The sequence below is a fragment of the Tubulanus polymorphus genome, chromosome 8, assembly GCF_964204645.1.
Source record: "Tubulanus polymorphus chromosome 8, tnTubPoly1.2, whole genome shotgun sequence".
Lineage (NCBI taxonomy): Eukaryota > Metazoa > Nemertea > Palaeonemertea > Tubulaniformes > Tubulanidae > Tubulanus > Tubulanus polymorphus.
Window position 1 is genome coordinate 15,679,727 of NC_134032.1, and position 27,290 is coordinate 15,707,016.

At 39.5% G+C, this 27,290-nt stretch overlaps 3 protein-coding genes and 2 non-coding genes across 5 annotated transcripts in view; 2 read left to right on the plus strand and 3 right to left on the minus strand.

Annotated features, from left to right (window-relative positions):
* The window catches only part of LOC141910134 (uncharacterized), a 239,496-nt gene that overhangs the window by 187,339 nt on the left and 24,867 nt on the right, over positions 1-27,290 (minus strand). The window lies entirely within an intron of this gene.
* On the minus strand, positions 10,548-17,251 carry LOC141909943 (solute carrier family 35 member F3-like). The gene is made up of 8 exons (XM_074800628.1): positions 17,002-17,251; positions 15,334-15,619; positions 13,619-13,844; positions 12,739-12,867; positions 12,525-12,591; positions 11,756-11,881; positions 11,450-11,539; positions 10,548-11,056 (listed from the first exon to the last, which is right to left on the minus strand). Exons 1-8 carry the CDS (start codon positions 17,249-17,251, stop codon positions 10,806-10,808), a joined length of 1,425 nt encoding a protein of 474 aa, XP_074656729.1. The 3' UTR covers positions 10,548-10,805.
* On the plus strand, positions 16,880-16,962 carry Trnal-uaa (transfer RNA leucine (anticodon UAA)). Its single transcript has one exon. It is a non-coding gene; the product is annotated as a tRNA-Leu (tRNA).
* Trnal-uaa (transfer RNA leucine (anticodon UAA)) lies at positions 18,384-18,466 on the plus strand. Its single transcript has one exon. It is a non-coding gene; the product is annotated as a tRNA-Leu (tRNA).
* Positions 20,193-25,611, minus strand: LOC141910133 (phosphatidylinositol transfer protein alpha isoform-like). The gene is made up of 10 exons (XM_074800853.1): positions 25,437-25,611; positions 25,075-25,105; positions 24,627-24,796; positions 23,997-24,096; positions 23,616-23,693; positions 23,320-23,403; positions 22,422-22,499; positions 21,874-21,966; positions 21,463-21,585; positions 20,193-20,684 (listed from the first exon to the last, which is right to left on the minus strand). Exons 1-10 carry the CDS (start codon positions 25,538-25,540, stop codon positions 20,643-20,645), a joined length of 903 nt encoding a protein of 300 aa, XP_074656954.1. The 5' UTR covers positions 25,541-25,611; the 3' UTR covers positions 20,193-20,642.

Sequence of the window (27,290 nt, forward strand, 5' to 3'; positions counted from 1 at the left end):
CCATTTTAAATGTAATTCCGTTCAGAATTCAGGGATATGAAAGAGAGTAACTTTTACTTCAGACCAGTCAATTTAAGACCAGTTTAAACTCATTTTAGTTCTATAACCAATCTAACAATCTAAGACCAGTCTAAACTCATTTTAGTTCTATTACCAATCTAACAACTTAAGATCAGTCTCAACTCATTCTAAATTTGCATTCGAAACTACTTAAATTTAGATAGTTTGTGACATGATACTAACGATTGTAACGAGCAGTCAAAAGATTTTGCCGAAAGAAACGACCATAAGTCGACCATCTAAATTCCAATTGGGCAAATATTTTGGGCTGCTGCATTCGCAGTTTGAGTCCATAAACAAATTATCAGAACCAAACATCAAAAACTATCAGATTTTGTCTACGGACAGATGGATTGATGGATGGACAAAAAGTGAACGTAATAATTTTAGTCCCAAAAAAGCATGAATTAGTTAGAACTCTAAAATGCATGATGAATGTTTAATCACTTACAGCTGACGGTCCTGGTATTGGTGATGGATTCTGTAAAGATAAAATAAAACAAAATATTAGATGGATATTCATGAATGCATGTATCACTGATTCAAACTAAACTCATTTCAGTTCTATAACCAATCTAACAACTTAAGACCAGTCTAAACTCGATTTTAAGTTTGCATTCGAAACTACTTAAAGACCAGTCAATTTTAGACCAGTTTAAACTCATTTTAGTTCTATTACCAATCTAACAACTTAAGACCAGTCATAGATGATTGTTAGATTTTATTTGTAGAGGTCATTGTCATCTAATGAGTACATACAAATAATTATTTTGAGACACTGATTATTTTTTTTGAGACACTTGATTTAAACAGATAATCATTTTAATAAAACCAAACAGCACTGATACGAGACCCTGTGATATAGCACTTAATTTAAATGGTTAAATTTTAATTCAAATTCAAATTTACTAATGGCTTATTAGAGAATAATTGTAACTTACACCATGTGTTTCCTCGATAAGGCTTTCTGACAGTGGAAACTGAAAATACAATCAAAGTCATAATGTTAAAAAACAGGAACAAATTATAACCATTATGCGATTTCTATAGTGTAAGCAAATTATTTATGGTACATTGGTATTGATGGTACACGGGTATTGATGGTACACGGGGAGTGATGGTACACAGGTAGCGATGGTACACGGGGATTGATGGTACACGGGTAGTGATGGTACACTGGTAGCGATGGTACACGGGGATTGATGGTACACTGGTAGTGATGGTACACTGGTAGCGATGGTACATGGGTATTGATGGTACACTGTTAATGATGGTACACTGGTAGCGATGGTACACAGGTATTGATGGTACACTGGTAGCGATGGTACACGGGTGGTGATGGTACACTGTTAATGATGGTACACTGGTAGCGATGGTTCACTGATGGTGATGGTACACGGGTATTTATGGTACATTGGTAATGATGGTACACGGGTATTGACATGGGATGGGATGATACACTGGTGGTGATGGTACACGGGTATTGATGGTACACTGGTAGCGATGGTACACGGGTATTGATGGTACACGGGTGGTGATAGTACACTGATGGTGATGGTACATGGGTATTGATGGTACACGGGTGGTGATGGTACACGGGTATTGATGGTACACGGGTGGCGATGGTACACGGGTGGCGATGGTACACTGGTGGTGATAGTACACTGATGGTGATGGTACACTGATGGTGATGGTACATATGGATAGTGATGGTACACGAGTGGTGATGGTACACGGACGGGTATTGATGGTACACGGGTGGTGATGGTACACGGACGGGTATTGATGGTACACGAGTGGTGATGGTACACGGACGGGTATTGATGGTACACGAGTGGTGATGGTACACGGACGGGTATTGATGGTACACGGGTGGTGATAGTACACTGGTAGCGATGGTACACGGGTGGTGATGGTACACGGGTATTGATGGTACACTGGTGGTGATGGTACACGGGTATTGATGGTACACTGGTGGTGATGGATAGGGAGGCGTGTGAGGTCAGGGGTTTGAATGATATTGAAATAATTTTACTTACGAGGCGCACAGCACAAGGAGGCTTATCCTAGAAAAGACAACAACAAAAATATAATTAGTCAAATTCGCTAAGGGCTGAATTTTAAAAAATTGTGGTAAAATAATAAGCTTCATTAGTTCAAGACGGTGCTGGTCTTAAACATATTCAAGGAGAGTAAAGTATTCAGAAATAGATAGATTTTGTCTAAAGAAATGGCCATCAGTTGACCATCTTAACCCTTTCAGTGTAGAACCACTATAGTGGTATGATCGAATCATTCGTTTCACAGACTTCGCGCAGTTCGGAAGAGTATTTGAGTAAGACGACAGAAAAAAAGTAACAACTGTTAAGTATTATGCCTGCTGCAAGTTGTCCTTGCCTTAAATGATTTAGGCCTAACTACTGATGAAATACATCACATCAGAACCACATTTGCAGTTGCAGTTGCAGTGAAGATGCGTGTTGAGGCTGGTGCTGGTCACTGGACGATGACCAGCGGTCAGATGATCGAGTCATTCGTTGCATAGACTTTTCACAGAGAGGGACAGAAAATGTTACAACTTTAAGTATTATGCCTCATCACATATCAGCACCACAGTTCCAATGCCAGTAAAGGTTCATGTTGATTGGTCGTGGTTGGTACGGGTTACTGGACAATGACCAGCGGTCAACTGATCAAAACATTCGTTTCACAGCCTGGTAATGGCTTGCCAATTATACTTTCCCTTTTTTACAAAATTATCTGATTCTGTTTTTGCAGTATCTAGATACCTCTGATTCAGATTGTTTTACTGTTTGGAACTAGTGATCATACAGCTTTGCCATATAAGAAAAAGTTTTTCATAACTAAATAAGCTTCTTCCAAAATATAATTTCATCAGTCATAAAAAATTATTGCAATTTATGCTAATTAGCTAATTAATTATGTGTAATGCCTGATTTTTCCTAAAACTACATTAAAAAATCTGGAGGAGTGGTTCAATCTCCTCACTTCTACTACTGCTATTACTAAATGCTACTAGAATTTATCTTCTAACTCACTTTCATCTTTTCATCTTCTAACTCACTTTCCAATTGTGACGACGCTTCAAAGTGACTGTCGGAATCAGGGACGATATCATTTATCACATTCTGTAACATTAGTCATTTACCGGACCCTGGCATCGTGAAAAAATACCTTTTTTCCGCGAAACTTTGAATGAATAGGAACCTATCGACATTTTTATTGCTCCGGAAAAACCCGGAAGTCTATGATGTATTTCCGCAGTGGGATTCCCTGTCTTAACTGAAGCAAACAGAGATCAGCCGCTTGAAAACCCGGGTATCGTAAGTCACCGATCGGCGACTTCGACCGTGAGATTACATGCGCTCTGAATTACCATGAAAGCAGTAAATTTGAACTTACCTTTTTGTATGGACTTTTTCTTGAAGTTTTTTTCTTAGCTTTAGGCATCTAGAAAAATAAATGAAATTATTCAATCATTTCAAATTACAATATTTTCAGACATGAGTTATGTGCAGTTCAGCCAACTATTCCCCTATGTGGTGCACAAGTACACTAGGGGTCCTCCAGGGACACCATGCCCTGTTGAAAAGTGGTTTGAAATGCTCAACAAATTCAATATTCAACGCCCCCTGGTGAATCCATACTAAAACCAATGATCTTGAAACTCGCAGCAATCGTCAAACATGTCATGAGCTACGATTTTGCGATTGATTGCGGTTGAGATGCTTATCCCCCGGACACCCAGCACCAGTACTTGGACGCCTGATCATAAGGAGTTGGTCTCTTTATGATTACTGTATTCTGGGGATTCAAATAACTCAGGGACCTACGCGATTGTGTCTCCGAGTCGCAACCGACCTACGCAATTGTGTCTCCCAGTTGCAACTGACCTACACGACTGGCAGAAACTAGTACGATAACCACACTGAAACGTGGTGAACGGATAATAAGATAAAAACCCACTATCTACAGAATAAAAGAATTTAAAATCAAGAATCTATTTATTCGAACAATTTGAAATATATAATAAACACGACGTTTCGACCTCACCCTAGAGATCCTCGTCAGGTGTCTTACGATGATCTCTAGGGTGGGATCAGGTGTCATCACCCGACGATGATTTCTAGTGTGAGATCGAAACGTTGTGTATTTTACATATTTCAAATAGTTCGAATAAATAAATTCTTGATTTTAAATTCTTTTAATCTGTAAATAGTGGATTTTTATCTTTTTTGGCAGAAACTAGTTGCATATCGTTTAGTCACGTAACGTAACGCCTACCTATGACTATTCCCGGGTTAAGACACCAAATTTTCCAGGGTGAGATCATTCAACGGCGGCCATTTTGAAAACGTGTGGAGGGTGCTGGCACCTGTGGACCAGGACAACAACAAAAAACTAACGAAACGAAACGACGAAATCGAAAAAAATTAAGAAATCAACACTAATTCATATTTTTCTTCAACCAGAATTTACTATTTCCACAATTATTATGGAAAACATGAAGATTTGAAATATATGTTGGAAAACCATCGAAAATAAAAATTTTTGTTTCGTTTTGTAAGTTTTATCTAGGGTTTTGTAGGTCACCTTGTCTATCACGCTACATGTATGCAATACAGAGAAATGGCCGCCAATGGCCGAATTTGCGGAGAAATTAATTAATTTCTCAAAAAAAGTCGATTCATCGCTCGAAACAAACATAAAATCGGATTATTTCGAAAGGTACCTGTGTTAGTTTCTGAATTAAGCCATTAATTGTGGACTGAAGTCGATATAGAAGAAAGTATATTTTTGAAGTGTTACTTTTTTCAACCGTGTTTTGGTCCTTGTCAACCCTAACGTTGGTATAAGCCCATCCGATTATAAAAAGCTTACCACCAACGATAAGGTAACTAACTAAGCAAGGGCGAGGCATAACATAACACTTTTTTTCTCTTTTTTTTCTTTCCTGTAGATCTCTATACTTGGCTTACGACAAGATAGCTATATCCATAAAAAATTCAAATAGCTCCAATCTTATTGAAAGAAAGCTTGTTGGAATGGGGAGGGCTCAAATAACAATATGCTTTTTAAATTTTTGAATTATCTTCAGTAGTTTTCGAGATATCGCAAATTGAAGTTTGAAAATTTGAGCGAAAAGTGTCTTCATGTTTCAATACACAAAAACTGTGATCTAAGAAGGCAATATTTCATGTAAACAAACTTCAATATCTCTTAAACTAAAAGAGATAGACTAGAAATTTAAAGAGCAATAAACTCATAGCACTTTCAGGTGACAGTTGAAAGACCCAAAATTGTTATCTGATTCCAAATGCCTATGGTTTCCATGGAAACCAGCCGAAAAATGGTAAAATAATGAAAATATCGATGTTAGATCAAAAGTTATGATGTAGAAAGGGGATAGAATAACTAGTTATCAATAGTTTATGTTTGCCCTAAGTTTATCTAGGAATATCTATTATTATATAGATTATTATTATTAGGTTTCCATGGTAACGGCAAGAAAAAATGTGAAATATTGAGAAATATTGATATGATTTCAAATGAAATTATTTTTTTCACTACATGATTTTTGAAATGAATAAACATGATTATCAAGGCCTGTCAGTTAGATCTATAGCCATAGGCTCCTATTGCAAATTGATTTAAATATACCAATTTTATATATTATTTGCTAAATGAATTTTAGTTAAGAAAAGCAGAAAATTAGGCTTGGCCTAGCTCAAAACGCTGAAATTTGAAATATTCATGATATCATAATAAAATCAATCAGTTTAGAAACATAAACCAAGCAATAGTAATAATACTACTAATAATAACTAAATAATAATCCATTTGTTTTGTTTTGAGCTAAATTTCAACAATATTTTATATATATTTCAATTTTGCTGCTTTTGGAAAATCGGGAGCCTCATTGTCCCATCACGCTCCTCTATTTTTGCCCGTCACAAGCCTCAATTCATCCCATTAGACGCCTCCCTCTTTCAACAGCCGCTTTACCGACGGGAGCGTAGTGGCGATCCACGCGCAAAAAAAATCCGCGCGCCGATCATTTCGCTAAATCTGTCCTAATATTCAGAAATATAGTGATGAATAATTATGAATCGGAAAATAAATACAATAATTCACCGCTAGACCGATGAATAATTGTTGAATATTGATCTCATCACGAGCAGCGCAGCGCGTAGTCATTCAATAACAAGTGCCGGCCGCCATTTTGTATCGCTCGCTTCAACGCAAAACTTAGACATCGACTTTTCCGGCAGCGATCGCTCAGCCCCGACACGAAATAAAATCATGCGGTCTTCAGCATTTGAATTTTATGATCCTAAACCTTTTGATTCCTGATGATTCGTCGCTTATTCCGGGTCCTAAGCTGACGAATTTTGCTCTTGAAAAAGGTTATTTTTTGATTTCTATTTTCTTCGACTAAAATGCGGATTTATACACTAAACCAACCCCCAAGTGATAAAGATCGATCTTATTGGTTGATTCCAAATGATTTTAGCTCATTTGCATTGATAGACAGGTTTTATGAATGATTTTACTACGCTATGTCAAAACGCGTAGTAAAAACGCGCATCACACTTTTCCTAATCAATAATGGTCGTCACAATCGATAGTGGCGCCCCGCGCGGACATGAACATACCTAGACAAGACTTAAAAGTTCCAACATACTAACATCGATTTCACTTAGGTTCACACGTAGTCGATTAACTGAACCCACGTTTGCCCTGATAGCATCAAAAGCGAATGCTATTTAACCTTGGCCTGACGCAATATGGCCGCCCATTTGACCTTGGCAAACAATAAATATGGCCGCCCGTCTGGAGACATGGCTAAAAATTTTCCACCAGCAAATGTATTAAAATGATAAATCATGACCAAGTATATGTGATATCTAATCATTACTAACTGGAGCTAGGAGCTGATCTAATGTGTTTTTCATCAGTTTTAGTTAATCATATCATTCATATTTAATTAGGCCTCTATACATCTGTATGATACTTACGATAACAGCGTACTTTTTCTGCTATAATTTTCACGTCTTCTCAAATAAAGTTCTGTGAAACGAATGATTCGATAAGCTGACCGCTGGTCACTGTCCAGTGACCAGCACCAGCCTCAACCAATCAACACGCGTATTCATACATTTCCCATTCAAAACCAGAAATGCAGATCACCAAAGCGGAAGTAGTACCTGTAGACTGGTTACCGGTCTGTAGGTGGCGCAGAATTTTACTAGACTGGTTACCTGTCCCATTCTAATAGACTTCATCCACCTTCCGCGGGTTTTACAGATCCAATCAGATTTCAGTATTTCATCACGTGAACAATGTAACATGGCCGCCTACATTGTGTCTCGATTTACGTTCCATGGACCTCTTTAAAGTCATTTTTTATACCAATGAAGAAAGAAATTCCATTAAAACTGCCAGGTAACGCTTCTGCAGGCTTTTGTTAAGCGTGTGGTACCAAAAATATCGGTATTCAATTCAGGATGGCTGCGTGACAGCGCCGTCAAAATCTACCGGTCGTCAAACAGCAATTTGGACTGTAGTGCCGTGGATGGAAACAACAATACATACAATACTAACTATACCACTACTGACATACTGAACCTTGCAGCAGAGGCTACTTGTTTGTTCACTCGAGGCGATTGATTGATTGTTCTTAATGTGACGTTGGACATCAGCAGTTGATCCAGTGAAAATAATGACATCAACAAGGTAACTTCACCTACTACTTACTTCGTAAAAATGTGAACATTGAATATGAGTGCTATTTCACAAACACTATATTGATTATCTTTTGTAGATTATTGTGAGCGTTTTAGTGATGATTTTGTGAGTCACAACTCGTAGGATGTTTTAAGAAATTGAAGTAATGCGTATCAAATTAGCTCAACTTAAAAGAATAGATTGCAATGCATCAAGGTAAGTTTGAAAAATGGATTCTGAACCATTAATTTGTAAAATCAATCCAGGTTTAATTGTAAGTTTGATATGTGTTTTAATTTCAGAATGATAACATCATGCAGTAATTGAAGAGAATAAAGAATCAGCACTAGCTGTCATGAAATGAGATTCCAAATAACAGGCGGTGAAACTCCTTGATTCTGATAAACTCGTCATCATCAGTTACATCAGCAAGCGCCGCTGCGCCAAGATGTTGTGTACTGTATTTCTCCACTGCTCACGATCTGCTAAACTGATGAGGTTAGCGAGCCTTCTATTTGAATTGTGATTGGATTATCTGTCTGGTCGAGACATGGTCTTTATGATTCTAAAGACACTATCATTCAAATCAGGGATATCAGGATCGTCCCAATTTGTCGATGAAAAAAAAACTACTGTTCTATGTCATGAAATACGTAGTGTCATTGTTTATTCTCTTGTCAGGGGCTGAACAAGATTTTGTACCAGAAGTGAACAATAAATATTGAATTCAGTGAAAAATAATTGGTCGTGATGAATTTTATAATCGATTTCTAGCAAAGTCAACATTGACATTGTGTGGTCCATGAGGAGAGAGGATATTGCGAATTTCCAGTGTGATCTGAGTATCTTGTCTTGACCAAGTCTCTTAATTTGACTGTCCCAACTTGCTATCTGTATCAGGAAATCAGTAGGCTGAGGTGGATCCAAATATCTGATCTAACAAAGCACTAAGGAGTTCAGCAATTGTAAACTTTATTCAGATACTAAATATAGTCATTTTACAACACTGTATTAAAACATCAATTCACTACTCGTTTGATGGCGCTATTCAGAACCGGAAATTGTAACCTAAATCCGCCATGTTCTAGTTCATTTGCGATAAAAATCTCTCGTTTCAAGTTTTTAGTTGGCGATATTTTACTTACTATACATAAGCACGCACAATCCTTTAAGTATGATATCTTGGCAATGTGTTGAATTCGATAAAACCTCACTTTGAACGCTAAAGATCACTAGAAATGTGAAAAAACTACCAAAAATCACAAATTTAGCGATGACGCTCGAAGCAGCTAACGGAAGTAATGACTGGTGCCGGGTGTCATCACTTTGTTGTTGAGTTCAAGACTCTAAGGTGAATTCATTGCAGGCTACACCATAAATATGAAATAATATTACGAAATAAAATTGATGTTAGAAGGACTACACTCGTAGATTCATAATAAAAATATGAAAACTACAAGGACTCGAACCAACAATCGAAATTGGGCCGTCAAGTGCTGCCACCATGTGATACCTGGCAACCAGTCTTCACATCTTCAGCCGTTGCAAAATGTTTTTTAATAATTTTAGGACACTTATAGTGATTTCTAGCCTTTGCAGTGAGGTTTTATCATATCCAACGTAACGGTAGGATAACATATTAAAAGGATTACACGTAACGATGTATAGTAAGTAAAATATCGCTTATTGAAAACTTGAAGCGAGAGATTTTCATTGCCAATGAACTAGAGCATGGAGGATTTAGGTTCCAATTTCCGGTTCTGACTAGCGCCATCAAACGAGTAATTCAAGAACTTGAATTTGTCGATATCCCGTATTGAAGATAAAGACCGGCAACCAGTCTATTACTTACAATTGATCACCCTCGCTTGCCAGGGTCTAATTGCCGCTCGCCGGAGCTCATGCCATTTCAGTCCCTGGCCGCAAACCCCTTATTGGTCTATGCAACTTGATGCGTTGCTGGAAGTTGAAGGATTCGTGTGCGTTGCTGGAAGTTGGAGGATTCGTGTGCGTTGCTGGTGCTTGGAGAACTATTATGCGTGCATGTTTAGTTCTAAGTCAGTTTTTTTTCAATTCTTGTGAATTCTTAAGAAATTTAATCAAGAAATTTGATATTCGTTTAATATGTATTGTGTTCCTTCGATTTACTGATGTTGTTAACCTTGTTCACCCTGTTGACGCCCTGTTCATCCTATCCTCTATTCAGCATCAGGACCACTCTAAATCAGCATCAGTTATTTCTGGGTTCGAACCCAGAAAACGCCTGTACATCCTCTATACAACATCAGGACCACTCGGAATCAGCATCAGTAATTACTGAGTTCGAACCCGGGACACCCCTGTGCATCCTCTATACAGCATCAGGACCACTCTGCATCATTACTTATTATATTTAAAAAACCAGTTCTATTTTTTTATTCCGGTAGATGGCATATTTGACAATGTGGTCAATATCGATTACTGTTGTCAAGCATAGAATTTCTGTTTGTAGTTCAGTGAAATTCTAATAGATGGAGCAAATAGAGAATCATCATCCAAAAGTGGCAAGTGGGTTCGAGTCATACTGGCTGCTTACGGTGTTCGGGCAACACTTCAAAGGCTGAGGTCCCGTCGTGAGGTTAAATGAATGAACCATTCGAGCTAGTTGGGAAACCAACACCCACACGAAGTAAAGCCAAACAAACAACGATGTCAGTAATACTAGAACATACTCGACGCATTTTTTAACATTTCAACGAAAAACAAAACATGAATGTCCATCACTTTTGGTAACGGCTCATAGAATAGAAGCCTTACAAACAAAACAAAACAAACATCCACAATTACCCGGTTCGAACCTAAATACATCATCTATTCAGCATCAGGCTTCGAACCCGTGACATCTCTGTACATCATCAGCACCACTCTGAATCGGTTTCGTAACTCTCCGTGTAACAGGTTCCCGTTAAACGGTGTCACGGTTCTAAAATCGAATCAAATTAAAATTGGTTTTATGTTCACGTGATACTCCGTAGCCGCGACCTTGGCATTGGACTGATGGTGCCCTGTTGTAGATGTTGTTGTTGTTGTTGAGAGTCGTTGTCTTTACGCTTCCAACGGACGACGTTTAACGCGTATAAATGCCACTTGTCCGGTATCATCACCAACACGTATGAGATGACGATGAGAACAATAGCCGATACTCGCATCGGTTTCTCAAGCGCTTTACCGTGTTCGGTGCTCCCTTTCTGCCAGATCGATTCGGCTACTTTAGAATAGAAATAAATAAATCATTACAATATTTATTTTACTTACATTTCACACTAGTTTTTTAAATATTTTGTATTCTTATTCAACTATGTAACTTCTTATTATAATTTAAATCGTAGATAAGATATTATTATCATTATTATTATTATTATTATCGATATAAAATGGTAAGTACAGTAGACTCCGTCCGAGTCGGATAACCGTTCAACTCGCCGATGCTTGTCGTAATATTTTTGTGGGAACACTTGTCTAGAAATACATAACATCCGACTCGGATATCGGTCCCGATATGATCCGACTTGAGCGGAGTCCAAATACAAAAGTGACCGTCTAATTCTATAAGAAGACAAAACCCACAGGATGTTCCGGAGGAGGGGACGATCATACTTACTAGCTGAGAATGGTATCGCCAACAGTAAACCGATGTTTATGAATACCTGATAAGTATATTTCAGTCCCAAATGAGTCAGCATTACAAAAACTACAAGAGCAAAACAAACACGATATTAAATTTGCAGGGATATTATACGAATGCATTATGTGCCTTGATTTTCGTAAGTAAAAAAAGGTTTTATCCCGAGTTTGTAACTTGGAATAAACCTCAACATCTTTTTAGTGAATAATATGTCCCCAGGACGCCAACTATTATTCCTGATATGTCATTAAGAATTGCTGAACGCCCTAGGCGCGCACATACCGATCGATGATACCGATGTACCAGTAAGGTAATACCAAAACGTCACGTTCCGGAAGTTCAGCGGTTCGGCGTTCGTGAAATATAAAATCGTTAATAACGGCCACATCGTTACAATGTTGAATACGGCTGGAATAAAAAAAAACCAGATACATTCATATATTGCTGATACACGAGCAGATAATACCAGAGGAAGACCCATGGGATCCGCGGCCTCGGAACTCGAAACGTTTCGATTCACTGGCCGTGGATTTAGTTGGAGCAAATTTTTAGAATTGATATCGTGTTTTGTGTTTTATTTTGTTCTAGTATGTGCAAATTAGGCTCCACCGCGGCCAGGGCCCAGTTGCACAGTCGTGACTTACGTCCAAAAGTGGTCTTAAATCTTAGGACTGGTCTTAAGTTTAATTTAGTTGGTCTTAGACAAGTCTTAAATCTAAGCCATGACTATGAAACTGGCCCCAGGAGTCTAACGTTAACATCAGGTTCAAATTATTTGGATGACGCGTCTTCTAGGGCAGGGCCCAGTAGCACGGTCATTGGCCTATACCTAAGACCAGTCTAAGACCATCTTAGTTCTACAGCCCAACTTACAACTTAAAACCAGTCTTAAGATTTAAGACCATTCACTTTTTGACTCACTTTTTGACTTACGTAAATCACGACTGTGCAACTGGGCTCAGTGGTTTGTACTGTGGTAGAGTCTGGCGATGTAGCCACCGAGGTCGAACCCGGCCCCTGCTCAGGTAAGATGAGGTCAGATTAAACTTACCGATACACGATAAGAAGAGCATTAGTTGTACGTTTGAAGCGTCGCCCATTAGTCGCTTAAAGAGAACCTAGCGTAAATTGAATTAAAAAAAACATCACGAATGTAAGTTTCAGAAGTATCGGACGTCTATTCTTCATAAATCAGAGACTCTCTTACTACACGTTATATCATTTACGCCCTGCTCCCCCCCCCCTCCCCCACTGAGTACACACACCTTGATGGTTGCTGAACCAGCAGTTCCTGTAACGGCCATTACTACCCCACCCATAGATGTCGCTGGTACCAAACCGTCCAAATACGCCATCAATACCACTCCACTGATAGAAAATATCACGGCGACTATCTGTAAATGAAAACATAGTATCAGATATATCAGAGAGCTTGACGGGGAGTGTGAGAGACGGGGAGAGGGGAGAGGGGAGAGGGGAGAAGAGAGGGGTGGTACTCTTGCAAGCAGCATTAATTAAGAAAGATTCCGGATTCTGTGTGAAATTGATTTCTGTCGATTTTGTATCGAATGACAAATTGTTCCATTAGACAATTCCAAATATTTTGCTACATTACGTTCGGTTACTATAGCAACAGCAAAACGCGGGTAAATATTATTACATCCGCGTCGGCGTTATACCGGTCGCGGTAGGCCGGGTGTGCGCGCCGGTGTGTACGCCCGTGTGCGTCGACGTGGCTTCAATTACGCGGTCATCATTTATTGAAACAAAAACTAAAGCGGCGATAAACTAACGTCTTATCGGACCGGTACCATGGCAACGAGAAATTAATAAACAGCGGTGCGTATGTAGGCGAACTGACTGAGAGGGGTGAACTGAGGGGGGCAGGGGGTGAACTGAAGGGGGCAGGGGGTGAACTGAGGGGGAAGGGGGTGAACTGAGGGGGGCAGGGGGTAAACTGAGGGGGCAGGGGGTAAACTGAGGGGGAGGGGTGGAGGGGAATTGAAGGCTGCTGGGGAGAGCGAACTTGGGATAGAGCGGAACATGGCTGACGCTGGAAGTAAAGGCAAAATCAATTCAATTTCAATTGAGTTAATCGATCAGTCTATAAAAACCGGCCCCAGCTAGATAGGTTTTAATACTGACCCGTATAGCGAGGAATTTTTTCTGTAGTATAATCCAACTGAGCAGATACACAAAACTAGGACTGCAGATGTAGAGTATAATGACGTCGAGCGGTATGATTATAGTTAAAGCTCGTATGAACAAATAATTCGAAACAAACCATAAAAACGTGAACAGACTACAGCGAAATAGAATGGTCTTACTGCGCAGGCGCAGATCGGCCGGTCCGAATAATTTCATATCCTCCCTAGAAAAAGAAAAAATCATGAACCATTTTAAACATTTATCGGATGATGAAACGTTTTAGTTTATAACAAATCGGATCGATAGGTTTTAGATATAGACAAAAAGTACACAATATTGCGACACAGGGATAAACAGAGTGATCGCTTACCTTGTCGCTGTATTGTGTATCGTTATAACTGAACAATAAATCATATTTTGAAAATGGCTCGTAGAATTGAAAGTTGAAACATTTTAAACTGAATCTCTTAGACGTAGGGTAATGTCTATTTCAACTTGACTTGAGAGCATTCCTGGTGGCCCAGTTCGGTCGGTTTTGGTGGTACATACCCGATAAAGGTCAAGTTGAAATAGACATTAGTTACCTTGTCGCTATATCGTTATTACTGTATAATAAATCATATTTTGAAAATGGCTCAAAGAATTGAGAGTTGAGACGTTAAAACTATCTATTAATTTTTTCTTCTAATTGTGGGTTTATCAATCAGCCACTTGTCCACGGAAACCAAAGTAGATAAAGACACAAGTAGGTATTCAATGATATCGATGATAATCATAAGATAAAACATTATGCTATAACACAGTAGTTATCATAATCTTTATCATCGAAATCTCTGCGATTTTTAAAAATGAAATTTTCCTGAGCAAATTACGCACTCTCGATTTAACCTCAATCCAACTCCATTAGCTTCAGGTAGGTTATAAATAAAGTTTATCTAATATTAAATATAGCCGCGAACCATTTTCAAATTCAGCCGCGGATTTAAACTCGCTTTGAACTGTTACAATGTCTAGCGGTCTATGTTGTGTGTATTGTATTGTGCCAGTAGATTAAATCTAATAGCGCGAATAAACGGTTACCTGGGAATTCTATCTTTGCCGATTAAAGAAGGGCTGGGCCGACGTAACCGGATTGGTATTAATACATTATCATGTACACGCGTAACACCGCGTGCAAACTTTATGATGATAATAATTTATTTATTTAGTTTATTTTCTAACAGTATCGATGTTAATTCTAAACGTCATCTTCAGAGGAAACTCTGAAATTCTGGTTCCTCTGAAGATGACGTTAAGAATTAACTTCGAAATTGTTAGGAAGTAAACTGTTTCTACAAGATCTACTGGGTTTTTTATTCGATGACTGGGTTATACTGGACTAGACTATTGAACTATACTGGACTGGACTGGACTGGACTGGACTAGACTATTGGACTATACTGGTCTGAATGCTACTGGAATATACAGGACTGGGCTATACTGGACTGGACTATTGGACTATACTGGACTAGACTGGACTATACTGGACTAGACTATTGGACTATACTGGACTAGACTATTGGACTATACTGGACTAGACTATTGGACCACTGGTCTGAACGCTACTGGAATATACAGGACTAGACTATACTGGGCCGGACTATTGGATTATAGTGGACTGGACTGGACTGGACTGGACTGGACTGGACTAGACTGGACTGGACTATACTTACTGGACTATATCCCTTATCGACAGTTGACCTCGTTTGTAGATCCAGCGTGCACCTGCTGATAGCGGGTAAAATACGACCATCCCCGACAAGGAAAAATATACGATAAAAAATGGAGCCATACAGTCCGTTTCAATAAACGTGAGCCACATGAATTGTGTTGACGAGACTAGAGTTATTCCGATTACGATCATAAATATTCCTCCCAGAATGCACCGCTGTATCCGGTCGGTGACGCAGTATTTCGCGGCCGATGATGACCCCCACAATGGAGGTTCGGAGGTCCCATCTGTGGAAGATAAAAACGAAAGAAAAATAAATTCGGTGATCGTCATCAAATACTTTGAACCGTAATAGAACTAGGCCTTCTCTGTACGCGTGCGCTCACTTCTCTCATACGAACCAAAGTTTGTATGTTTTTATTTTTTTATTCATTTTTTTTAAATTTTTTCAATTTTGATTCTAATTTTTTTTTTTTGGATTTCGTATGAATATTAATCGTGAACCAAAATAAAAGTCCATCCATTCAAACCATCAAAGAACATGTCTGAACGCGCGCGTTTAAACGATAATTTTCAATCGAGTAACCCCTTATACAGAGTAAAGAACAACGAATTGTTGTTATCTAGTTCCGGATTGTGATGATGTTCGTTTAGACGTTTTATTTGTTCATGAAGATCACTTTAAGAAAGAAAGTAGGAAACATTTGGGACACCTGACGCTGATCTCTAGTGTGAGATCGAAACGTCGTGTTTTTACATTTTAGAAATAAATTCTCGATTTTAAATTCTTTTAACATTGTACATAGTGGGTTTTTATCCTATTATTTAGGAGTGTTTTTCTTATTTTTTTCTGTAGTGTATGAGAGGCTATTCGAAATTTCTCAGATTCCGTTGAAGAGAGAACGAGAGACTAAAGAGTTCTCGGTGAAGGTTTAGAGATAGGCGTGGTGTAAGTGTCACTACTAAAGTGGCGGTCTTCAAACGCGTACACAGGAAGCCTTGACGGGCAATCCTCATCAGTAACTATGGTTACAGAAATTGTCGGATTGACGAAAGTCCTGTTGCTATTAATAAATCGTCTTGATATAAAATTGCTTCTGGTATAAAATTATTTGAAATTATCGACTTTCAACAATGCGAGGAACGACTTTTCGAGCAGTCCCGATTTAGGTATAAATGAATCGATAATCTGTGCTGGTCCTTTAAAGATCTGTATCAGGTATCTCCCACTAAAACTGATCGAGCTATCAATTTACGAAAAAAAATGAATAAGAAATCTATGTTTTAGTTAGGCTGCCCGTCAAAAATCATGTCGGTCATCTTTTCAACACCTGTATAATCTACCAGTACTCCACCAGAACTGATTATTAGGTTATTGTTCGAAATTTAAACAGAATTTTCCGCGCAAAATGAACACGCAGATGATCCGACGATTAGCTTAAAAACGAAACGAAATGTAACCAGAAAAAAGGTTTGAACTATCGAGTGAAAATATATATTCGATTATCAAAATCCATGATCTAAGACATTCTGCGCATGATTGTACAACCAGGATGGCCGAGTGGTTAAGGCGTTGGACTTAAGTTCCAATGGACGAATGTCCGCGTGGGTTCGAACCCCACTCCTGGTAGATATTTTAACTGTGTCCCTAATGTAAAAATCATTTTACCTTCTTTTGTAACGGAAACTTGTGAGGTCGGTCTCGAATATAACAAATCGGTCCTCGATTTTTGGACTTGTGATTTTGGCTTGGCTCCAACAACTGCAGCAGTTGTGTGGCCCGAAACCGCGTCGGCATCTGTGGTCACAATAGCCGGTATAGCGGGAGAAAACCGGGTCGGACTTCGGCCGTTACGAAAATCCACGAAGTTGCTCATCATGAATATATCCCTGTTCGAAGAGGCGCTTGATTTTGACATGCTGCCGTGATCCCTTCTCGAAGCCAACGTCGACTCGCGCCTCTAAGACGACATCGACTATAAATTAACTTGACGTCACAAGGCCGTCCGTCCGTCCGTCCGGGACTTTTAGGTAAACACTTTTTACGACAAATCGAACTACAAAATCGATTAGGCCAACTTCCGCACATCGAAACAAAAACAGACGTATAAAATCATTTTCAAAACCGACCGGAAATTAATAACAGGTGCGAGAATAACTCCGCGGTTGTCGTGGTGACCGTTTAAAACGGTTCGAATTGTTGAGATTTTAATGCCTTCAAAATCGACACGAATTTCTATGATTTCTGCTTCGTTGAGACAGTTCCAGCTGTGTGCTTCTGCTCGGTTTAGTGTTCGACAGTTTATTATCGTTTCCTCTCGTTTGACAGACGAGAATAATTAATCCGCGGGATAAATACCTGTTTCCCGGTAAGCGATCGATCAGCTGCTGCTGCTGCTACCGCATTGGTGTGATCCGCGGCATCAATCACCTAAACCCTGGCTCGTCGGTAGGCCTACGTACGACTCTAATTCTACATCCAGATAAAACGATGACTGGCTGTGGCTCTGTGATACCGCTGCTGCTGCTGCCGCCGCCGCCGCTGCTGCTGCTGCTGCTGCTGTTGTTCGCTGATTATTGAAACAAATTTTGTCAAGTGCAGATCAATTATCGCTACGGGACAGGACTCAATAGCGGCGACAAAACCGATCACAATTAATGAGTTCACGCACTGTGTCTGGCTGTCTGCCTGTACTGCGCTAGTTTTAATCAACCTGTCTCTCTCTCTCTAATCACAGTGAATGTAGATGGAAGTCGGAAACAAGCCGTGCAGGTTCCAAGTAGTGTCTCCCGTTAAAATTCAACACGTTTATGGTTAAATCATTGAAAATGAACTTATTTCTAAGTTAACTGGTTAAGGGCCAATAGAATTTGATAAAACCGTTTGGTTCGGTTTGCGATACTGGATCGGGTCAATCGATGTGGAACGCTCATAACAAGAACATGAAAGGATGATTTTTACCAGAAAAAGAAGCTTGAATTCTATCGAGTGAAAATATGAATTCGATTATCAAAATTCATAATCTGAGACATTGTGCACGTTACTGTACAACCAGGATGGCCGAGTGGTTAAGGCGTTGGACTTAAGTTCCAATGGACGAATGTCCGCGTGGGTTCGAACCCCACTCCTGGTAGAGCTTTTACACATTTTCTTTCGGGACTGTAGATCTTTTTTTGAGAAATTGGACCCTAGGGGTTAACTTAATTACCAAGGAGAATGACAGAGGGCGTGACCATAATATCCGGAAAGACTGGATACACCCATCATTACAATACAGCGACTACAGATTATAACAATGCTGGTGATAATAGTAACTTGATATACGACCTTGCTAATTGAAAATGTATAGACTTACTTCTACACCCCCTCCCCTCCCGCAATTATCAACTTCCATCCACAGCTCCAATGTCTGTTGGCCATAGTTCAAGAAAATAACTACTTGAAAAGAACGACCTGGAGAAAAAGACCACTCGGAATCAGAGCAATGACCCAACGGATAACGGCCCAACGTAAATTAGTAACTAAAGGGAAATATTTTACTACTCGATCTCAATCAAAAGTGCGGGATTTTGGCACCGTCAGTATTTGGGGGCAGATCCAGTGACCACTGACTTGTACAAGTCCATGGCAAGTGCTCATTTCACTGCCGAGGTTGCGTCTATACATATTGCCTCTTTGGGCATCAAATATTGCGTCCTTAGGGCGTGACAAGTTCATCACACCCCCGGCTTCAACCAACCGAGAAAAGGTGGATTCGGAGAAGATGGCGCAAGCGTACTTCGAACTATTCTCACCTGAATCTAGACGGTTATTATTTTTTCCGATTCTGCAGTGGTCCTCGATATGTTGCGCATATAAGTTGAAGGTCACTTGCCAGCGGTCGTCTGGTCGTTGCTATGGTTACCGGATAACACTTCTACGATTATGCCTTGCTTGTTGTTAATCAGACGTGGGGATGGGAATCTAAGCTAATTACATCTCGATGAAGAGACTATCGCCGTGTAATTAGTTTGAGAAAGTAATTAATTGATTAATTAGTCGGAGTCACGTGATACGTATCACGTAAGAATAGCGTATTTATAGACAGGTAGCGATCCCCTTGGGTTACTTTTCGGCGATCAGTTTTTGGATGTTAATAAAATTCAATTTTTAATCCATTTAAATTAAGAATCTGTTAGTTAAGCACTGAACACGCGTGAAGTGTGGACGATCAGTTTTTGAAAGTGAGCTGATAAAATGTCTAATATCTGGTGTTTGTAGTTCATTTTCGATTGAAAATGTCTTTGGTGAAGTTCTGAACACGCGTGAAGTGTGGACAATCAGTTTTTGAAAGCGCGCTGATAAAACCTGTCTTCGTTCACCTCATTTGCATATTTGCATATTTAATCAATTCACTACAAAATCACTAGATCTATTTCAATAACATTTTATTGACACATGTAACATCAACAGCAACGAAAACAGAAAACATTATTTTTAACAAGAAAGAATATTTCAAGACTCAGTTCCACAGAGCTGAGGTTCAACTGTTGAGTTAACTCACAACTGTGGAACTGGATCCTGAGTTAAGAGTTAACTCTGGACTACCAACTGTGGAACTGGATCCTGAGTTCAGGGTTAACTCTGAACTCACAACTGTGGAACTGGATCCTGAGTTCACAGTTAACTCTGAACTCACAACTGTGGAACTGGATCCTGAGTTCACAGTTAACTCTGAACTCACAACTGTGGAACTGGATCCTGAGTTCACAGCTAACTCTGAACTCACAACTGTGGAACTGGATCTTGAGTTCACAGCTAACTCTAAACTCACAACTGTGGAACTGGATCCTGAGTTCAGAGTTAACTCTAACTCTCAACTGTGGAACTGGATTCTGAGTTCAGAGTTAACTCTAACTCACAACTGTGGAACTGGATCCTGAGTTCACAGTTAACTCTAACTCACACAACTGTGGAACTGGATCTTGAGTTCACAGCTAACTCTAACTCACAACTGTGGAACTGGATCCTGAGTTCACAGCTAACTCTGAACTCACAACTGTGGAACTGGATTCTGAGTTCAGAGTTAACAACTGAGAAACTGGTTCAAGGAATATAATCCCAGATAAATCCGAGTGATGAATATCGTCTCAAGGAAATATTTCGGACTCCGTTTGTCCTTATAGTGTGGCATTTTATCCTATCCTAAAACACGAATCCAGGGAATCAATGCGTTTAGAGTTCACAAATTGTCTTTAACCGTTTATCCTGTTCATCCTTTATCTATGACAAGAAAATGCATTTTTTCCATTTTGGAAGGATTTTGTTGGTCATTGTTCCATGGTTCCTTGCACTGCACCGCTCTGCCTTATCTGGAAATAAAACAAATAAATACAAGGTAGTTATCGTTCTTTCAATGTCAAATCTATCAGATTTTTGAAGCACTAACAAGAGCGATACTTCCGCTGAATTCACAAACTAATACCAACTAATGGCCTGAAGAAAGTTACTATCAAGGAAAGGGCCAACTGTCTGGAGGACCAGTACAACCGCTACGTGTTAGAGTAGAAATTAATTTGAATTTGATTGACTTCGCTACAAGGAGTGATCGCGATCGCCCGACTGCAGGGAGTGATCGCGATCGCCTGACTGCAAGGAGTGATCGCGATCGCCTGACTGCAGGGAGTGATCATGATCGCCTGACTGCAAGGAGTGATCGCGATCGCCTGACTGCAAGGAGTGATCGTGATCGCCTGACTACAGGGCGTGATCGCGATCGCCTGACTGCAAGGAGTGATCGCGATCGCCTGACTGCAGGTAGTGATCGCGATCGCCTGACTGCAAGGAGTGATCGCGATCGCCCGACTGCAGGGAGTGATCGCGATCGCCTGACTGCAAGGAGTGATCGCGATCGCCTGACTGCAGGGAGTGATCATGATCGCCTGACTGCAAGGAGTGATCGCGATTGCCTGACTGCAAGGAGTGATCGCTTGACTCAAAGATCGCCTGACTCCAAGGAGCCATTGCCTGAGCCCAGGGAGCGATATCCGGACTCAAAGGAGCGATCGCCGATTGCGAAGGCATGAACAACTGACAGACAAGGTCACGTTATTCCTAGAAGAGATTTGAATACATTATCATCCATTTTACCTCGTCGAGTTGCTGTTTAGTTTCAGCCTCAAATTGCCGGACCTCTTCCATCGTCAGGTCCGTCCACTCGTCCGTCCAGCAATGTAGTCTTCGAAAAAACGCCAGGAATATTCGAGTTGTTACCTGCGTTTAAAGATGAAAACGAAATTAAATAATCGAAATTATTGATTTCTCTGAGTATTTTGGATGAAAAGTCGATCTCGACACTACCCATAATACCTCTGCTTTGAGTGTTGCTACAATACCACATTGTTGAACAAAATAATTTCACTCAACAATAGCGTATCATAGCAACGAGCCGGAGGTATCACGGGACTTATTTTCCGGCCGTTTTTTTTTCAAAATTCAAAACAAACCGCTCCAACCGCCGAGAAACGCGTGTCCTGCCTTCCCCCCTCGCTGTATACTGACCCGTTTTAGAATCTGCTCAGCTCGATTCTGTAAACCCCACCATTTGAATCGTATTGAGACCAATTTATACACGCACATCGTTTCACAAGACTCCTAGAAAAAAAAACGAAATCGGAATTCATTTCTTCCAATGAATTTCGTGTTTAACTGTTAAGTCGAGAATATTCGTAGAGCATCCGTATGTTATTAACCGGGTTTAGAATAAATGCAATGAGACGATCAATACTTTACAGGTGTAATCAATTCGGTCAACCGCTAGTGCTTTTTTCTGGTCCTAATAAGACTTTTATCAGGTGTGGACCAAAAACGAGCTAGTCCACCTGGTGTGTTCCAAGTCAAGTTGAAATAGACATTAGTCACTCATTCACCTGATGAAGCTATTATACAATATTAGCTAAAACTCGTACGTCAAATAAAAAAAGTAGTCATACCTTTGTAGTACTACTCATCCATGTTGCATTTGTAAAGTCGAGGCACTCAATTTTGCCAGTAAACAGTTAAACTATGTTGTAAATTATCGAAATGTTTCATGATTTTTCTCAACTCACCTCCCAGCCGTTCTGTAAAGGCCCACGTCCCGTTTTCGCTGACTTGTATATATTCGGGTCCTCATCCGGCTTGTAGTCCTGTGAATACACATTCAACAAATCAAATAATCGATTTTAGGCTTAGATCTATTTTTCAAAGATTGAAGAGGCAATTGCCACAATTTCAACCCTAAGTTCGAAGTTAACAGAAAACCTCGAGGAATCGTTTTATTTTCTAACTATATCAATCGACAATGAATTCAGTTTAACCACATAGTTCACTCAAGTCAAAATTTCACTGAGAACCTTTTAGTGTTCAGTTTTTTTTTTTATTACGATTACGGTGATATATCGCTATCGCGACCCCTGGTGGTGGTGGTACACGCGAGCTCGTAGTACGCGCAGTATACGGAGCGCCGCGAACCGACCACTCTCAGGACTGGGTGAAGTTAGAATTATTGGTCTATGAAACCAGCCTGTAACGCTTTTTAACGGGTCTATAAACTGGGACGGTCGGTTCTATCGTTGGAACGGGGACCATGAGGCTCCAGGGGCGGATGCAGGGGCATGTTGTGACCATGTCGACCAATAAAAAGGGCATATATTCTTAATTTAGGGTGGAAAGGTGTATCAGCAAAATTTTTGAAATTTTACTATTATTTTAGAGCTTTCTGGGCATCTCTGAGAGGCATTTAATCAAGAAACATAGGTTATATATTTAGGAAAAATATCTTCTGTTTATCTCGGGTGGTAACAACGGCAAATTATGATACAGAGAGAAAAAGTAAAAATGCACTAAAGAATTCCGACCGTGTCGGGCAACACGGTCGACACGGGCTAAATCCGCCCCTGGGCCCCTTCGGTTTAAACTGTTACCAGACTTTCTGCTTGAAAAATTAATAATTCTTAAGAAATTTACTTGTGCATCGATTAATGAGTTGTCCGCTATATCTAAGTGTATAACTTCTCTGCGTTTGAGTTCATCAGCCGGGAGGTTGTGGGCCTACAAAAGAAAATTGATAAATAAATCGACTTTTATTCATTTTTGAGATCGATTTACTTTTGTATTAAGAACGAATTCGTGTTTTCTTTTATCATACAAAATTATTTCCAAATTTGAAAAAAAAATCGCGCGGAAATTTTGATTTATTTTCGCACGAACTCAACCGGAAACGGATATAGTTAAATACATGAGCTTCGCGCACGCGCACTTACGTTTTCCCTAGTTCCGTCGTCTGCGTCGAAATGATACGTCTCGATACGATACATAAAATCATCGTTCATAAAATTGTTCTGCAAAAGAAAAAAAAGGGAATTCGTACCCGACTGAAACCGACGCCATATTGTTGGTCGATTGAGTTTAAATCTTGAGTCGAAATAGTTCAGTTTCAATTCTTTTGATTCTAGGGTCATGATTTTTAAATAGTAATGTACAGGGTAGATAGGCGACCGACCGGAAACAAATTCTAAGCTCAACAGAATTGTGAAACAAAGTATCAATTCTTAGCTTTAAATGATACCTATTTAACACAATGAAAGGTTACGCAATAAAGCGATCAAATTGTGATTTATTTGTTATTTTCATTTTTAACTGACCGTTATATCAGTTTTACAATACGGATAGGCGTTCCAGGATTTTTCGTCCACGTCCAGATAGTCATTGGGCGTCAAATAGCGCACAAACGCAGGAAGTTTCCTGTGAAATACAAACGAGATAACATGCAACACGTGGGTTTCAACAAGCCGAGATCATAATCCCATCGATCATTTATTGCAACCTGCTTTTAAAATACAAGTGCTATTAGAAGTTTTGTTATAACAGTTTTATTATTCTTGTCACCTATAGTCATGTAATATTGATTTAAAAGACAATAAACAACATTTGAATTGAATTGGATTGCAACACGAACATCGACTTGTCACTTCGATCAGTGTTGACAAGAATCAGGACAGAGTCCCGGAAGACCGCTTCTCTTCTCCCCTTCCCTCGGAAAGCCCAGGGGCCAGTTGCTCAAACATTGGTTAAAGATAACCAGTGGATAAATACCATAGTAACAATGATATTTCAATATTGTCAACGAGTCAGCTATCCACTGGTTAACTCTAACCAACTTTTGAGCAACTTGTTTCCCCATCTGGTCCCAATGTACGTACTCAGATAGGTGGATCTTTTTGTCAACGAGTCAGCTATCCACTGGTTAACTCTAACCAACTTTTTATACGTACTCAGATAGGTGGATCTTTTTACGTGTAAACTGTCCACTATTAAACCCGTCCGGTAAGTCGTGTTCGTCTGAACCAGTAAACGGTATATTCTCCACGTATTCGATTCCTTCTCCTCCCCCCGTTTCTGTTTTACTCGATCGTGATATCGCGTAAAGCCTAGCGATTTTATGCTGCAAAAATAAACAGCGAGTCTCTATATATATGAATCAGTTGAGAATCATCGCAATATCCGCGATAAAACGATGAGATCCGACAATGAATGAACGAATCTAAAAAGTTTATTCAAAAAAATTGGTAATATTTCGGATGGTTGCTACCACACCCTTATTCAGTCTGAAATCACTTGCAAAAAAAACACACTGAGTCTCTATATATTAGTTAAAGATGCGCCGAAAATTTCGATATCTGAATGAAAATTATAGTTGTTAGTTTATAATGAACTACATACCTCATCAACAGTCATTGGTAAGCGTATCCGGCTGATGTAAAAGATTTAAAAAGAAAAAACAAAACACATTTAAAAAACCATTTCATCCAGAAAGCGATTCGTACTTTATCTAAAAGCGTTAGTTTTATTCGTGTACTATAAATCATGACTTATTGATAACTATAAGAACCTAATATGTACAGATAAGAAATTTCAAAAATCGAGAATTTCATTTAATCAAAAATTCAAAATGACACGAAGACATTTCGACTCTCTATAGATCATCGTCAGGCGTCATTTCAATTTTTGATTGAATTAATTCTTGATTTTTTTAGTTGGCTTCACATTTTAGTTTGGTTGTGTGCTATTGACTTATGACTTACTATTCTAGTATCATCGAAGGCTGTTGTTTGTCCGGGTTTTGAGACTCCGTCGATTCATCTGACGACGACGAATTGAAATCGAAAATTCTCGGAAGAAACGGCATTTTTTTTTGCTTATGGAATCTTCATAAAAAATGTCTTTAAATCGTTCACACAATGTTTCATACGACAGAGTTTAAACTCTCGCTGCTCCTAGTGACAGGGTTTAAACTCGCTGCTCCAACTGACAGGATTTAAACTCGCTGCTCCTAGTGACAAGGTTTAAACTCTCTGCTCCTACTGACAGGATTTAAACTCGCTGCTCCAACTGACAGGGTTTAAACTCACTGCTCCTAGTGACAGGGTTTAAACTCGCTGCTCCAACTGACAGGGTTTAAACTCGCTGCTCCAACTGACAGGGTTTAAACTCGCTGCTCCTAGTGAAAGGGTTTAAACTCGCTGCTCCTAGTGAAAGGGTTTAAACTCGCTGCTCCTAGTGACAGGGTTTAAACTCGCTGCTCCAACTGACAGGGTTTAAACTCGCTGCTCCTAGTGAAAGGGTTTAAACTCACTGCTCCTAGTGAAAGGGTTTAAACTCGCTGCTCCTAGTGAAAGGGTGTAAACTCGCTGCTCCTAGTGAAAGGGTTTAAACTCGCTGCTCCTAGCGAAAGGGTTTAAACTCACTGCTCCCGTTGGCCGTATGTATTCACGATCCAATTGCCCGCATGCACAATAAACCGCTGTTAAGATATGTGGTTTATAATGTGGATATTAAATACACACTGTCGTTCTCTAAGTTGTTTAATGTATAGCGGTATATAATATATATATATATATATACACATTGACAAAATATCTACTGTCGCTCACATTGTAGTTCTTTGAATTAAGAACAGTTTGTAGTCGTAGAACGCTTATAGCCTTTGGATGAGGGGCGCTTCCGAGTCCGAGCTGTCCACAATGGACCTAGCCGGTTTGCCAGAGAGGAAATGAAGTAGATAGTAATTGATTTTGATAACTCAATATATTTGAAATAACTTAATAATTGATTTCCTAAAATTATTTTTTGTGAATTTATTTCGTTTTCATATTCCTGCTTGGAATACGAGTATCAATCTTCGAGTTCGAGTTCAATTTTATTTCACGGACAAACAGTAAACAGAGATAAAAAATAAGGAGAATTTATGAATAAGCGACGAAATTCAAGGCCCAGTTTCACGAAAAAGTTTAAGCCAAAAACGGTTAAGTTTGAATTGTTGTCCTCATTGAAAATATGAAGTAACCATTAGCGACTACGCCAAAAATTTGAGTAAAACATTTTTTGTGAAACTGGGCCCTGATGAACGATCAATAGTTATAAAAATGGTCATTACATCGATGGTTGATCCGTTAGATCTTGACCGTCAGGTGCTGCCCCTATATAAAATAGTAGCGGTGAATACGTGAACCATCTCGACAAGGCAATTTTCCTACTGTGGCATGCGGGTAATAGGTTAGTTCACGTATTCGCCGTCTACGATGTGTATAGAGGCAGCACTTGACGGTTAAGATTTCAAACGCGTTGAGCTTCAATTTGAGTTTGATAGAGCAAGTTTGTTCGCTGATAATGGCATTAAAAAGAAAGGGCATTATAACGAACTTAAACTGAGCCGTAACTTAATTCTAAAAGTGGTCTTAACAACCGATCACCCAGTCCTGTTTGTCTCCACCAGTGAACTCCGTCACTCTACGATCTTAGTTAACTCAACTGTGGTACATCAGACACTGAGGTTCTTGGTGAACCCCTTTAGTTCACCCAGTCCTAGAAGTGGTTGCATCTACAGTGATCTCCGTCACTCTACGGTCCTAGTGAACCCAACTGTGGTACATCAGACA